Here is a 16,311-nt window from a genome sequence, read left to right as displayed (position 1 = left end):
CCTGTCTGCCTTTTTCGCTTATTCATATGCACTAGTCTTGTGAATTGTGTGTGTGTTACTGTGATGATGATGACTAATAATACCACATAACTGGGGAAGAATTACACATTTATTGTAAATTTAAGATTTATTGTAAATAGCTCGCTATCATCAATATACATATACTGAGGCACTTCGATTTCTGTATCTATCCATATAAATTTTGATTTTGTGAGATTTGTGGTTTCATTAAAAGCTGATAAGAATTCCTGGTTGTTTCGAATGTTGTGTTAATTTATTTTATTGTTAAACCTTTTGTATATACAAATAAGGGAATAAAATGTATTTCCAAATACAAGGGGAAATCTTTCCCCATGAAAAACATTCAAGTATAAAGGCCTAAACCATGTCTCAACTTGTTCATGTATTATAGTCATATTGATGAAATATTCCACCTGCATTTTATTTATTTGTTATTAGCATCAAATATAACTAAATATACAGTCATACTTTACAACACAGTATACAAAAAAAGAAACTTTATACTCAGGGTATAAATCAAATCAAATTTTATTGGTCACATGCAGATGTTATTGCGGGTGTAGCGAAATGATTGTAATACACATTTAAACAAAAATACATAAGACTTCACAGGTATTTAGTTTTTTTCCCAATTTCATTTGAAAAACTAACAATATTGGCTTTTCTTTAGCCCACCTGCATTGATGTATAACATATTTACCGTACAGAAAGATATGAATTATGCATATTTTGTTCTGATCTAAATCATGATTATTAAATAAAAGCAAAGCTTAACCCTATCACCAAAATATCTAAAAAATAAATGCTCAAGATCTGTCCCAAAACATCTTTGTACAAATACAATCATAGAATAAATGGCCTTTTTCAATCTGACAAAACACACGATGTCATTTTGAAATTTTCTGGTTAACTGAAAATAATTAAGTGAATAGTTTTAAAACAAGTGTTCCATCTGCCCTGTGATTGTAGCCTGGCTGACGCGACCCACGTGACTCACAGCGCAAGGAGAGCTGGGGTGTAATCATTAGTCCAAACAGTTGCAAAACGTTCAACGAGAGTTTCTATTGGACAAATCTAGGTAGCTCCCTCCCCGTTTCATTCCGTCTGCTTCCATTTAAGAAACGTTTTGCAACAAAATCGGCGTACATCCATTCTATTGTTTTTTTGATGAAACGTATCTCCCTTCTCGCGTGTATTTGGGTTATATGAGGTTTGTAGCGTATATTACTTTGGCTATCAACTGCACAGCGGAAATCGGAGAAAATAGGCATCATTGTGAGTGCAGCTGAGCGTTTTTTGGAACTCTTCTGCTAAGGCATTACAATGAATCATGTCGATTAATGCCCCGCCCTCAAAGGCACATGAGCCTGTGTAGGGATGTGACTGAAGGAGGGGTTGTTTTGATTTCTTTTTGTATTTGGTAGTATCTTAATACCCCGTATCGTAGGTGGCGGCAATGCACCAATAGATGTAGTCTGCCATAAAACTTTTAAAGAAGAACAATCAGCGTAATAAATACAACCGTATTTTCGATTTAGGTGTCAGCAACACTACTGGGATTTTTTTATTGTCCCCATATTGTAACAAAGTTGACAAATTCGATACATTCTATTCTTCCTCAACTGCCCACTCGATAACAATTCCGTGGCTCTTGTATTTTTCATCTGTAGTAGTATATTCTGTCAATCATCCATTGTCAAACGCGAGAAGACCCCTACCTCCTGACTCAATGGATTACGTTACCCCTTAAATTACACTCCATTTTCCAAAATCTAAATAGGAACTGTCCTATAATATTGTCACCAAGGCGGTGCTAGTGTAATTGTCGCAAACTGCAAGCCCTTCCCCGCCCACTAATCCCTTGGATTTATATAATGCTCTAATACACGAACAACATCTGCTCACTTAGTTGTGGCCATAGCAGTCGCGTAGCCGTCCTAACCATCCATAGTTGTGGCCATAGCAGTCGCGTAGCCGTCCTAACCATCCATATTCGACCGAATTCTACTGTGGATAGCGGGTTTCTTTTGGGTCCACTTGTCCCTCGTCACCAGAGCCATCTATTAGGACGCACTTCACCAAAGTAAGCTGTTATTACATTCCCTTACAATTGATTCGTCTTCACCTGTAAACAATGAGTGTAGCCTACTGAAAGAGCAATGACCACTTGTCGAGACCACGCAATGTGTAGGCTTTGGCACCTGAGTTTTTTTTTTATATATATATATATATATAGTTGTTTTTTTTTATTCCATAAAAGGTCAAACAACATATTTAGTCTATGCCAGCCTATTACCGCGCCCTGGACTTGTTTGACTAACAACTTGGAACTGATTTAGTCAACTCTAGTCTACACTGTAATTTAATGTTCGACCTGTAAGACTTCCAATGCATCCATTGTCATTATTTCTCAACTCAAGTTTGTATAAATATTGGTTGGATCTGTGTAGGCTACATATGGAATGATTTACACAGAACAAAATATACGTTCCATATAAAAGCAATTTTAAGGAAAATGTATGCTTGTGCTTTTCATACCTTCTGCTTTTAGACCAGTTTCCCTACCCTTCCCACTATTTCCTCATGGGATCCTGCTTTGTCAAAATTGTACACTCAGGTGTGTAGGTAAAGTGTGTAGGTGACCGATTGAATAACTCATTGTATTTGATCCTTGAGTCAGCCATGCATTAGAGATGCCACAACTTCATCTCCTCATACTAGATCAAAGCTGGTGTCATGAATCATGATGTTGGTATACTGCAGCCCACTACTGTATGTCAGTAGTTTTTCTCAACCTGGGTTTCTAAAAAATTAAATCTGACGTTACTCTGTTAATCCAGTACAGGACATTACAGGATGTACCCTGTCAAGATAGAATCAAATCAAATCAGGGAGTTAAACAAAATACCCTTAATCCCAATGTTTGACAATTAACCCAAAACCTTCAAGCCTCTGAAACATAGTTTTTAGTCATTTTGGGGTAATGTAATGTATTCTATTGTCAATTACTTTCATACTAAAAAGGATACCTCTGGAATGTGACTTTAGGCTTATGTTGTTGATGGTAAAAAAAAAACACATTGAATGTGTGTAAACTTCAATTGACTTAGTGACATCCTCATTGATCAAATGTAGTTATGAAAATGAGCAGCAGTATGCATTATTGTCTGTTGTTGATTCTCTCTTAAGTAATTAGATTTTCCACTAAAGTTTCCAGGCCACTGGAACAAAGTACTGACGTAGAATAAAGACATTTTCCTTGGGTGATGAGAGTCATGCTCAAATGATTCCCTTAATTGGAAGAGTTACCCCAAACAGGCATGATTCCACTGTCTGGGCCAGCTGGAGATTCGCCATTACATGTTGCCAGTCTCTTTTCATCTGAGTATGACACTAGAAAGTGTCCCTCAGGGATGCATTTGATTAGAACATGGTTTTGACGTTATCTTGAGATGGGGTGTGAGGAAATAACAAATGTGATAGGCATTAGGAATTTAGAGCTTAGGAACTGTAGGAAAATGACACACTGGTAAGGAACTACACTGAGTGTACAAAACATTAATAACATCTGCTCTTTCCATGACAGACTGACCAGGTGAAAGCTATGACCCCTTATTGATGTCACTTGTTAAATCCACTTCAAATCAGTGTAGATCAGGCCTGGGCAATTATTTTCCATGGAGGGCCACATTAGAATATATTTTTGCTATTGCGGTCCAGAATCATATTACAGGATTATACATCATGTGTATGACTCTGTTGACAGATATATCTACTGGAAATCACGTCCAGATATGCTACTTATTTAACTTTTTTAACATGCACAGAAATAAACTACATCCATGTTCTCCTTTTGGTAGGTATTTTCATTATTAAACATGGAATGAACTACATGGAGGGAAAAGTACACTGCATTCAGCACCACGGACAGAACTCTTGTTAACGGGTATGCACAAGAAAGAGAGAGAGCTCAATATTACATTTAAACTACTCAATCAGTGTGAGGAGTGAAGACTCTGATGGGCATTGACTAGAGCAGTGAAGTCTGGTATAGTTTCTTGCGTCGCTATGAGTAGGATTGCTGAGAGGTGAGAGTCAGTAAGAGATGATCTGTGCCTTGACTTGTTATATTCCATCACTGAAAATGTCTGTTCACATACATAGCTTGACCCAAATAGTACATACACCTTCTGAGCATGACTCCTAATCTTTGGAAAGTTTTGTTCATCAAGAGATGCATAGAACCTCGTCAGTGACATTTTGAATAGTTCTCCAATCACTGCATCAGACTGGAGATCGATAAGCTGAAGTTGCAAGTCAGTGGAAGTGTTATCCACATTGAAGGTGAAAGGAGAGGAACCAACAGCATGTCATTTTCCAACACTTTGAAATCCTCAAAACGATGAGAAAACTCACCTTTCAAAGCACGCAGCAGTGATGTATACTTCTCCCGCTCGTCATCTGATAGGGAACAGACTAGTAGTGTCGGGAAGATGGATGAGATTGTTGGCTTCTACTTGGCGGGTCAGGAGGAGTAATTTTCCCTTGAAGGCTTTGACAAGGCTGTACATCGGATGTGCAAAAAGGCCCTTCCCTTGTAGTTTGGAATTCAGATCATTCATGAGGGCCATGATGTCCACAGTAAAGGCAAAACCAACCAACCATTCTTTATGTTGCAGTTGAGGGAAATCCACATATTTTCCCTTTCATTTGCAAAAACTCAGCAATCTCCGATTTCAGGTCCCACACCCTTTTAAGCACAATTCCCAAACTCAGCCATCTCACGTTTGTGTGGTAGGGGAGATCTGCATGACCCGACTCTGTCTCTTCCAACAGTGAGACAAACTGCCTGTGGTTTAAAGATTTTGCTCTTATGAAGTTTACCACTTTAGTGACTGTATCCACAACATATCTCATTTTCAGAACACATTTACAGAGCATCTCCTGATGAATAATGAATCAAATAATTTTCTGATCTGGGTTCAGCTCAGCTACTTGATCTTGTATCCTTTTCAAAAGGCCAACGTTTTTTCCTGTAAAGTTTGGGCACCCATCAGTGGTCACACTGGATAACTTTTCAAAACTAAGTCCCAGCTTCGCCACACACTTATTAACCTCCTCCAATAAATCTTTCCCTGTGGTTGCGCTCTTCGTTGACTGCACTGAAGCAAGCTCCTCTGTAATTTCCAAGTCTGGGGTTATGCCTCGTAAGAATATCAACGAGTTCGCCGTGTCACGTGCATCACTGGTCTCATCCAGGACCAATGAGAAACAGGTGAAATCCTTTACCTTGTTTTTCAACTGTTGTTCCATATTCTCTAGATGTGCTCAACACGCCGTGTTCGTCTTGACAGGGAAACATTTTCAAACGGGGCGGCAGGGTAGCCTAGTGGTTAGAGCGTTGGACTAGTAACCGAAAGGTTGCAAGTTCAAATCCCCAAGCTGACAAGGTACAAAACTGTCGTTCTGCCCCTGAACAGGCAGTTAACCCACTGTTCCTAGGCCGTCATTGAAAATAAGAATTTGTTCTTAACTGACTTGCCTAGTTAAATAAATAAATAAAAACAGCTCTTTCTTGTCGGGGCAAACTATTGCTGCAGAGTCAATTAAACATTCTTTAATGAATTTGTCCTCAGCCAATGGCTTGCTACAGTTGAAGTCGGAAGTTTACATACACCTTAGCCAAATACATTTTAACTCAGTTTTTCACAATTCCTGACATGTAATTCTTGTAAAAATTCCCTGTCTTAAGTCAGTTAGGATCACCACTTTATTTTAAAAATGTGAAATGTCAGAATAATAGTAGAGAGAATTATTTATTTCAGCTTTTAATTCTTTCATCACATTTCCAGTGGGTCAGAAGTTTGCATACACTCAATTAGTATTTGGTTGCATTGCCTTTAAATTGTTTAATTTGGGTCAAACGTTTTGGGTAGCCTTCCACAAGCTTCTCACAATAAGTTGGGTGAATTTTGGGCCATTCCTCCTGACAAAGCTGGTGTAACTGAGTCAGGTTTGTAGGCCTCCTTGCTCGCACAAGCTTTTTCAGGTCTACCCACAAATTTTCTATAGGATTGAGGTCAGGGCTTTGTGATGGCCACTCCAATACCTTGACTTTGTTGTCCTTAAGCCATTTTGCCACAACTTTTGAAGTATGTTTGGGGTCAACGTCCATTTGGAAGACCCATTTGCGACCAAGCTTTAACTTCCTGCCTGATGTCTGGAGATGTTGCTTCATTATATCCACATAATTTTCCTACCTCATGATGGCATCTATTTTGTGAAGTGCACCAGTCCCTCCTGCAGCAAAGCACCCCCACAACATGATGCTGCCACCCCCGTGCTTCACGGTTGGGATGGTGATCTTTGGCTTGCAAGCCTCCCCCTTTTCCCTCCAAACATAACGATTTTCATTATGGCCAAACAGTTCTATTTTTGTTTCATCAGACCAGAGGACATTTCTCCAAAAAGTACGATCTTTGTTCCCATGTGCAGTTGCAAACTGTAGTCTGTCTTTTTTTATGGCAGTTTGGGAGCAGTGGCTTCTTCCTTGCTGAGCGGCCTTTCAGATTATGTCGATAAAGGACTCGATTTACGTTGGATATAGATACCTTTGTACCTGTTTCCTCCAGCATCTCCACAAGGTCCTTTGCTGTTGTTCTGGGATTGATTTGCACTTTTCGCACTAAAGTACGCTCATGTCTAGGAGACTGATCGCATCTCCTTCCTGAGCGGTATGATGGCTGCGTGGTCCCATGGTGTTTATACTTGGGTACTATTGTTTGTACAGATGAAAGTGGTACTTACAGTCGTTTGGAAATTACTCCCAAAGATGAACCAGATTGAACCAGAGGTCCAGAGATCTTTGTTCTCCAATTGACTCAAATTATGTCAATTAGCCTATCAGAAGCTTCTAAAGCCATGACGTCATTTTCTGGAATTTTCCAAGCTGTTAAAAGGCACAGTCAACTTCGTGTATGTAAACTTCTGACCCACTGGAATTGTGATACAGTGAATTATAAGTGAAATAATCCGTCTGTAAACAATTGTTGGAAAAATTACCTGTGTCATGCACAAAGTAGATGTCCTAACCGACTTGCCAAAACTATAGTTTGTTATCAAGAAATGTGTGGAGTGGTTGAAAAACGAGTTTTAATGACTCCAACCTAAGTGTATGTAAACTTCCGACTTCAACTGTATGTTTAGCAATTTTTGTGGGACAGTACATAGCTAGCTCTCGCGATTCCATTATTTGCTGAATGCAGTTTTGTGAAAAGTCCTTGCTGCTTTTTCAACTGAGAAAGCAACCCTTTTGATGCACTTGCCCTCTGCTCAGAAGAAATATTCTTATATTTCTCTTATGCTTCGTTTGGAAGTGTCGGGACAAGTTCATTGTCTACTTTTCTTTGAAATCTTTGAAAAACACATTTTTGCTCAATTTCTAGCTACCTACTATTTGTAACTGTGACGTGTATGTCAGCCTGTCAGTCACTGTCTGTCCTCATGCAGTTGTTATACGTGCCTTCAAAATAAATGTCCCACAAGCAGTGGTAGTTAAATGATTACACAAAGGTGACTATTCATAGGGCTTTTAATTTGAATAATAAATACTTTTTTCAAAACTACTGTCGCAAATTCTTTATGTGATCTGAGCATGATTACGCAGGCAGTATTGAATCAGATCGCGGGCCGCATACGGCCTTTGCCGAGGCCTGGTGTAGATGAAGGGGAGGAGACAGGTTAAAGAAGGATTTTTTAAGCTTTGAGACATGGATTGTGTACGTGTGCCATTCAGAGGGTGAATGGACAAGACAAAATATTTAAGTGCCTTTGAAGGGGGTATGGTGGTAGGTGCCAGGTGCCAGGTTTGTGTCAAGAACTGTAACGCTGCTGGGATTTTCACATTCAACAGTTTCCCGTGTGTTTCAAGAATGGTCCACCAGCCAACTTGACACAACTGTGAGAAGCATTAGAGTCAACATGGGCCAGCATCCCCGTCGAACGCTTTCGACACCTTGTAGAGTCCATGCTCCGACAAATTGAGGCTGTTCTGAGGGCAAAATGGGGGAGGGGGTGCAACAAACCTGTTCCGTGGGATGTCACGTTCACTATTCATAGATAGTGAATGTCTCAACTATCTCCCCTTCTTCGCCGACTTGCTAATTTACTGCTTCTGGACTCAAAGTGGACAAATTTATTTTCTCTCATTTTTATATATATATTTTTTTTTTGTGTAGGATTCATATTTTTTCTCCTTCTCAGTCTCAGTCCTGTCTCTCTACCTCAGTCTCTCTGGCCAGTGTGGGAGAAACTTGCGACCATGGCTGCTCCAAACCTAGCTAAAGACACAGCTACAAACCCAGACGGGAGGGATTTGAGCCCTGTGGACTTCATCCAGCTGCAGCAGTACATGGAATGTGAGTGCCATTTTTAATTAAAAGGAAAGGTGGGTCAGATACAATGCTAATACCATACTTCTAGAATTAACTTCAACAGTCTGTGGCTCTAGGTCTAATGAACCTGACGAAGACCTAGTTGGGTAAAAATGTTATCTTATTGAATACTTGGGAACCACCACCAGGAGGTGGAATATTATTTCATCGTTTTGATGTCTTCACTATTATTCTACAATGTAGAAAATAGTAAAAATAAAAAATAAAATCCTTGAATGTGTCCAAACTTTTGACTGCTACAGTATACCTAATCCTTTCACACCAGATACAAACATACACATACAAACAACATCTTACGGAGGCACACAAACAACGACTATAACTCATCTGCCCAGACCCTCATGCTCACCCCCCCCCCCCCCGCCCCGCCCCAGTGCCTGCACTATTGTTTGCCATATGGCCTTTGTTTTTTCCCCTCGGTTGCCCATGCTATTTCAATAATAAATCTTCCATTGTGTTGATGAGTGTTGAGAAGAGAATCGTCCAACCCACTGTGTATCTCACTACACCCCCATATGCCATGTCTTGAAATATGCAGACAGACGGACTAAAAGTACATTTACAATGTAATATTTCTGACAGCCAACTTTCTAGCTCCGCCCATAACTTTTGGACTTTATAGCATTCCCAGAAAGCATGGATTATTGAGTCATTGTTAGTTTTACACTTAAGACATGATTCTGCTGTTGTGCTATAGAATTTGTGAAATTTGTCTTTTGAATAAGACATTATATATGTTAGTTTATACTGGATTAAGGGTACATTTTTGTTAACTGTAATTTCGTTAGTTATGCTCCAACATTTGGTATTTTATTAGGATCCCCATTAGGGATGCACAATATATCGGTGAACATATCGGAATTGGCCGATATTAGCTAAAAATGCCAACATCGGTATCGGCCGATGTCTAGTTTAACGCCGATGTTAAAAACCGATGTCAAAACTACCATGCATACCTATATAACATAATACGTAATAACGCCATGTAAAATTTTGCGCTACACGTGCAACACAGCATTCCTAACCTAGCCCACACAATGTCTGCTGTGTGGATTGAGCAGTCAACAAGTCGAGCAGTCATTTTGAAGAGTAAGAACATTTCAGCGAGACAACTCAAAGGTGAAAACCATTAACGCCAAAATAATGGTATTTATTGCCCTTGACATTCAATTGTTCTCTGTCGTGGCTTTCGTCGACTGGTAGAGCACCAGTACACACTAACAAGTGCTCTATTTTTCAGATATTGCCCTACCGGAGTTACACAGTAATAGCGTCACTGCTATTTGCTTCGCGACATACATACTATGGAACACTGTTTAGGTCTTTGCGTGTCAAAAAAGATACAGTAGCACTGTCAAAGCTGTACAAAAAAGTCTGCAAACACCGGCCACAAACGATGTGTTTACAAAACCGCATTGGTAATAAAGCATCATTTGTTCGACCGCAACTTCTGGGGTGGCTAGCTTTAGCTTGGTACCTAGCTGGCATCAATACAACCAGCCTGAAAACAATGACCAGTAGAAACTGCAGTCATTTTCATTATTCTTAGCAATGATTTAGGAATCTTTGTGAGTAAGTATTAGCTAGGTTGCCACTTGTTGTTCGGCTATTGAAATTGAACTTCAGTTCATGAAAATAAATAGCTAGCCAACTACTTAACCCTGTTGCTCATAGCTAACATTATAAGATTCAGCTAGCTTCATCTGGCTAGTGAGGCTCGACCGGACCGGGTTATGTGTTATGAAGCTAGCCACAATAAGAATTAGGCACAATAGTGGAATTTGCAGTTTGCTTTCAAAATAAAAGTATGTAATTGACAGTGATACAAATTAATACAAATAGTAGAATTGTGTCATACTTTTATTTTGAAGGGTAATTGAAAAGTCCACTATTGTGGCTAATCCTTATTGTGGCTATTTTCACATAGATGGGTCCGACCACCATTAATAAAATAAGAACTGTCTTATAAATTAGGGTAATTTTAGATGATGACACCTAGCTATACAGCTACTGAAACAGATTATGTCGTGTTATTTGACACGTCAAATAGTGTTATGCATATTTTTTGACACGCAAAGACCCAAATGGCGTTCCATAGAAATCCTGGTTGAGAATGAAATGACTGAACAAATTAACAATGAAACAGCACAGCAAGTAAGTGAAATAAATAGGTTTTGATTATGTTTTACTGGTAATGGGGACGTAAATGCCAGCAAAATAACTTTTTGGTCAGTGTGGTGTGTGTGTGTGTGTGTAACCTTTTATTTAACTAGGCAAGTCAGTTAAGAACAAATTATTATTTACAATGACGTCCCGGACGACCCTGGGCCAATTGTGCGCCGCCCTATGGGACTCCCAATCACGGTTGGATATGATCCAGTCTGGATTCGAACCAGGGACTGTAGTGACGCCTCTTGCACTGAGATGCAGTGCTTTAGACTGCTGTGTCCATGTGTGTGTGTTAACTATTTTGTACTAGAATGCTTAAAAGGCCGCTAAAATTTTAAATATCGTTTATCGGTATCTTTTTTTGGGGCAAGGAAAATAGCGGATATCGGTATCGGCCAAAAGTGTCATATCGGTGTATCACTAATCCCCATTAGCTGTTGCAAAAGAAGCAGCTACTATTCCTGGAATCACACAAAACATGAAACATGACATAATACAGAACAATATACAAGAACAGCTCAAGGACAGAACTACATAAATGTTTTGTTAAAAGGCACACGTAGCCTACATATCAATGCATACACACAAACTATCTATGTCAAATAAGGGAGAGACGTTCTGCCGTGAGGTGTTCAGTTTTTTTTATTTGAGCAATATGAGATGGAACGGAGTTCCATGCAATAATGGCTCTATATAATACTGTACACTTTCTTGAATTTGTTCTGGATTTGGGGACTGTGAATAGACCCATGATGGCATGTCTTGTGGGATAAGTGTGTATGTCAGAGCTGTGTGTAAGTTGACTATGCAAACAATTTGGGATTTTCAACACATTGTTTCTTATAAAAATAATTGATGCAGTCAGTCTCTCCTCAACTCTTAGCCAAGAGAGACTGGCATGCATAGTATTTATATCAACCCTCTGATTACAATGAAGAGCAAAACATGCCGCTCTGTTCTGGGCCAGTTGCAGCTTAACTAGGTCTTTCCTTGCAGCACTGGACCACACGACTGGACAATAATCAAGATTAGACAAAACTAGAGCCTGCAGGACTTGCTTTTTGGAGTGAGGTGTCAAAAAAGCAGAGCATCTCTTTATTACGGACAGAGCTCTCCCCATCTTTACAACCATTGAATCGATATGTTTTGACCATGACAGTTTACAATCTAAGGTAACGCCAAGTAAGTCTCCTCAACTTGTTCAACAGTCACACCATACATTAACAGATTCAGCTGAGGTCTAGAACTTAGGCAGTGATTTGTACCAAATACAATCCTCTTAGTTTTAGAGATGTTCAGGACCAGTTTATTACTGGCCACCCATTCCAAAACAGACCAACTCTTTGTTAAGGGTTTCAGTGACTGTGGTTGCTAATGCCTATATGGTTGAATCATCAGCATGCATGGACACACATACTTTATTTAATGCCAGTGGCAGGTCATTTGTAAAAATAGAAAAGCGTAGAGGGTCCAGAGAGCTGCCCTGCGGTACACCAAACTTTTGACATTAGAGAAGCTTCCATTAAAGAAAACCCTTTGAGTTCAATTAGATAAATTGCCATATTGTGGATTAAGAGCTGAAGTTGAAAAGCCATAACACATACACTACCGGTCCAAAGTTTTTGAACACCTACTCATTCAAGGGTTTCTCTTTATTTTTTACTATGTTCTACATTGTAGAACAATAGGGAAGACATCAAAACTATGAAATAACACATATGGACTCATGTAGTAACCAAAAAAGTGTTAAGCAAATCCAAATATATTTTATATTTGAGATTCTTCAAATAGCCACCCTTTGCCTTGATGACCAAACTTTTCACTGGTACTGTATAAAAAAAGGAATACTTGGGGAGCATTATAGCAGACAGTGTGGATGTACTTTTTGTCCTAAATTATCCTCTCTAATCCAGCATGCACCTTGAACCAGTGTTTTTATGGATGTTCTCATACTACTCAACTAAATCTTGCGGTAATGTTCCAAGAGGGTGAACAGGGAGACTGCATGAAAGGGTACTGCTCCCTTGCCTCACTGGAGTTTCAAATAGTCAATCAAATTTCAAACAAATGTATTTTATAAAGCCCTTTTTACATCAGCAGTTGTCACAAAGTGCTTTAGAGTTACCCAGCCTAAAACCTTGAAGAGCTGCACTAGAATGGAACCCAAAAGGCAGAGGTTTTTAGATCTTTGAGGGGCATGTATTTTGCCTGTCAGACGTCCTGTGTATTTGTTTGATGTATATTACATCTTCTGCTGGTGGTTTACGTACTGAATCTTTGACCCTGCTGTAAATTGATTTTCAAAGGGATTGTTGCCAAAATGTACATGTATTTTATCTTTTAGGCTTTTCTGCCTGTCCCATATCTGGCTTCTCTTTATATGCTTGTATCCCCTGTGTTGACTTTCAGTATTGTCCTCTATGCAGATGGCAGTCTGAGAGTGAAAGATGTGATGAAAGAGTTCCATGCAGGCGGGCGGTTGGTCCAGTACAGATTTGGAGAGGTGAGCTTCAAGAGGGTCCTTTCCAACCATGGCCCATCCTTCTGCCAGCACCCTATGTTGACTTGAGATTACACAACACAACCCTTGTTGTCTCTGATGTACTGTTCTGTTTGGAATCTCAGCGAATCGATGCAGTTGGCTTCTCTTTGTTCCTCAAGACCTACCTGGAGGCGGATGACTTCCCTGCTGATTTCTGCCAACGCCTTTTCCACTACTTCCAGAATGCAGAGCGAGACGTTTATATGAGGAGCCCTCCACCCAAAGGGGGTGAGCCCCACCATCCCAACTCTTTTGTATTATTACTGTGTATGACATACAGTATAATATAATGTATATGATATGTCTTACTTATACCTTCAATATCCATCAATTGCTCTTAAAAAGTGACCGCATTGATGTGAACATTCATGAGTTTACGATATGTTATACTTTGATGCATACTGTATTTGGCTCTCTGCTTGATTATGGGTCTAAGTTGATGTGATACAGTACGTTCGGAAAGTATTCAGACCCCTTGACTTTTTCCACATTCCACATTTTTAATACATTTATGAATGTTTTTTTTACTCATCAATCTATACACAATAGCCCATAATGACAAAACAAAAACAGGTTTCTAGAAATAAAAAAAATAAAAAAACAGAAATATTACATCTACATAAGTATTCAGATCCTTTACTCAGTACTTTTTTTAAGCATCTTTGGCAGTGATTACAGCCTTGAGTATTCTTGGGTGTGACGCTACAAGCTCGGCACACCTGTATTTGGGGAGTTTCTCTAATTCTTCTCTGCAGATCCTCTCAAGCTCTGTCAGGATGGGGAGAGTCGCTGCACAGCTATTTTCAGGTCTCTCCAGAGATGTTTAACCGGGTTCAAGTCCCAGTTCTGGCTGGGCCACTCACGGACATTCAGACACTTGTCCTGAAGCCACTCCTGCGTGTGATTAGGGTTGGCTGTGTGATTAGGGTCGCTTGGCATTCAGGCCATAGAGTTCCATCTTGGTTTCATCAGACCAGAGAATCTCTTTTCTCATCGTCTGAGAGTCTTTAGATCCTTTTGGCAAACTCCAAGCGGGCTGTCATTTGCCTTTTACTGAAGAGTGGCTTCCTTCTGGTCACTCTACCATAAAGGCCTGATTGGTGGAGTGCTGCAGAGATGGTTGTCCTTCTGGAGGTCCTCCCATCTTCACAGAGGAACTCTGGTGTTCTGTCAGTGACCATCAGGTTATTGGTTACCTCCCTGAACAAGGCCCTTCTCCCCTGATTGCTCAGTTTGGCCCGAACAGCCAGCTCTAGGAAGAGTCTTGGTGGTTCCAAACTTCCTCCATTTAAGAATGATGGAGGCCACTGTGTTCGTAGGGACATTTTTTGGTACCTTTCCCCAGATCTGTGCCTCGAAACAATTCTGTCTCGGAGCTCTATGGACAATTCCTACGACCTCGTGGCTTGATTTTTGCTCTGACATGCACTGTCACCTGTGGGACCTTATATAGACAGGTGTGTGCCTTTCCAAATCATGTTCAATCAATTGAATTTACCACAGGTGGACTCCAATCAAGTTGTAGAAACATCTCAAGGATGATCAATGGAAACAGGATGCAACGGAGCTCAATTTCGAGTCTCATAGCAAAGGGTCGGAATACTTATGTAAATAAAGTATCTGTTTGAATTTTTTATACATTTGCAAAAATATCTAAACCTGTTTTCGCTTTGTCATTATGGGGTATTATGTGTAATCTAATTTAGAAAAAGGCTGTAACGTAACAAAATGTGGAAAAAGTCAAGGGTTCTGAATGCACTTTATATAAGTTCCAATTGCTAAACATCTGAATAAACTCCTGGTTTTGTCTCTCAGGTGGAGTGTACCTCAAAGATGTGTCTTGTTACTTCTCTGTGTTGGAGGAGGGACAGCCGCGAGACAAACTGGAATGTGAGTACTGTCTTTTCACCAATGGAATTCTGTGTGATAGTTTGTATTCCATGATGGGTTGATCTTTTAGCTGTTTTCAATTGACCAGTGAGGAGAGATAAGTAGAGTGAAAACAAAAAGGATTTGTTATTGATTTACTCATTTCATCACCTGTTGTGCTTTCAGTTACTTTCAAACTTTATGACAAAGATGGCAACGGACTCCTGGACAGCTCAGTAAGTGACTGAAATGTACTTTCTGTATAATGAATACATTCTACTCTCATTTTAAATCAAGGTGATGTAGTGAACAGTAGGAGTTGTGAAAGAACAAACTGTGGTTTTACTCTCAATAAGGAAGTGGATCGGATCATCACCCAGATGATGCGTGCGGCAGATTACCTGGGTTGGGACGTGACGGAACTCAGACCGGTAAGACATCCACTTAAATGCCTGTCAACTATCCTTATGGGAATACTCACTGGGTCTTATATTCAAGCAAAACGTTCACCAGAGGGGTATACTACAAAGCAGGATCAAGGAGGTGGCCAGCTAACTTGACTAAATATTCCGAAATCATTTTTTTTAAAGATAATCTTGAAATGGGCATGGTCTAATTGACTCAACAACCAAAAAATGCAAATCTTAGTTTAGCTTTCTTAATGAATCAGAAAATCAACAGTTACTTCTGGTTGTTTATAATGATTGCTGGCTATAGCTTATTGATCCTGCTTTGTAGTATACCCCTCAGGGTTCAGCGAAGGGTAAACAACAGTGTTGATGTTGGAATTATTATGCCTTTCTTTTTGATTGACGGGGCAAACATTATTTTCATGGAAAGAATTAGACCACATTAATCTAAATACACACTCTCTCAAATTGTTTTGTCTCACCCCAGTAATCTAGTTAGTGGTCTTGATTGAATTGGGTCCAACGCCCCCACCCAGAACCCAGTTACAGTCCTTGTGCAAGTTTCTGGTTAGAGAGTTGTAGTGATTAGCGATGAGAGACTAATGTTAACAGTATTTAGGTACAACACTGCATGTTGCTTACACTTGACATTCCATCAATTCTAATTATCAAAAAAGAGATTACAGAGATTATCAGATAAGAGATTGCATACTTAATATTTGTCAGGTTAGAGTTTGTTCTGCAAGTGAAATTCAATTTAATCTACAAAATTAAATCTGAAGTGATGTCCATACATGGAAATTAAGCTTCCAATGAATTAAGATAAGTGAGTCCAAAATTAGATAAA

At 39.6% G+C, this 16,311-nt stretch overlaps 1 protein-coding gene across 6 annotated transcripts in view; it reads left to right on the top strand.

Moving 5' to 3' along the window:
• The first annotated feature begins 1,119 nt into the window (after nucleotides 1–1,119).
• LOC129845589 (diacylglycerol kinase alpha-like) overlaps nucleotides 1,120–16,311 on the top strand; it is a 34,408-nt gene continuing 19,216 nt past the window's right edge. Inside the window, exons 1-7 of one of the 6 annotated variants that reach the window (XM_055913459.1) lie at nucleotides 1,120–1,231; nucleotides 8,309–8,438; nucleotides 13,070–13,146; nucleotides 13,269–13,413; nucleotides 15,001–15,075; nucleotides 15,241–15,290; nucleotides 15,411–15,485. In XM_055913459.1, the coding sequence (XP_055769434.1) occupies nucleotides 8,342–8,438; nucleotides 13,070–13,146; nucleotides 13,269–13,413; nucleotides 15,001–15,075; nucleotides 15,241–15,290; nucleotides 15,411–15,485 (519 nt within the window). In that variant the 5' untranslated portion in view covers nucleotides 1,120–1,231; nucleotides 8,309–8,341. Of the gene's footprint in view, nucleotides 1,232–1,912; nucleotides 2,105–2,317; nucleotides 8,216–8,283; nucleotides 8,439–13,069; nucleotides 13,147–13,268; nucleotides 13,414–15,000; nucleotides 15,076–15,240; nucleotides 15,291–15,410; nucleotides 15,486–16,311 lie in introns of those variants that run through there. The other 5 variants (XM_055913442.1, XM_055913473.1, XM_055913452.1 and 2 more) reach the window with 5 other exon arrangements.

Source organism: Salvelinus fontinalis, chromosome 3 (assembly GCF_029448725.1).
Source record: "Salvelinus fontinalis isolate EN_2023a chromosome 3, ASM2944872v1, whole genome shotgun sequence".
NCBI classification, from domain to species: Eukaryota; Metazoa; Chordata; class Actinopteri; order Salmoniformes; family Salmonidae; genus Salvelinus; species Salvelinus fontinalis.
Note: the sequence above shows the minus strand (reverse complement) of the source record. Positions and strands in the feature narration are given on the sequence as shown.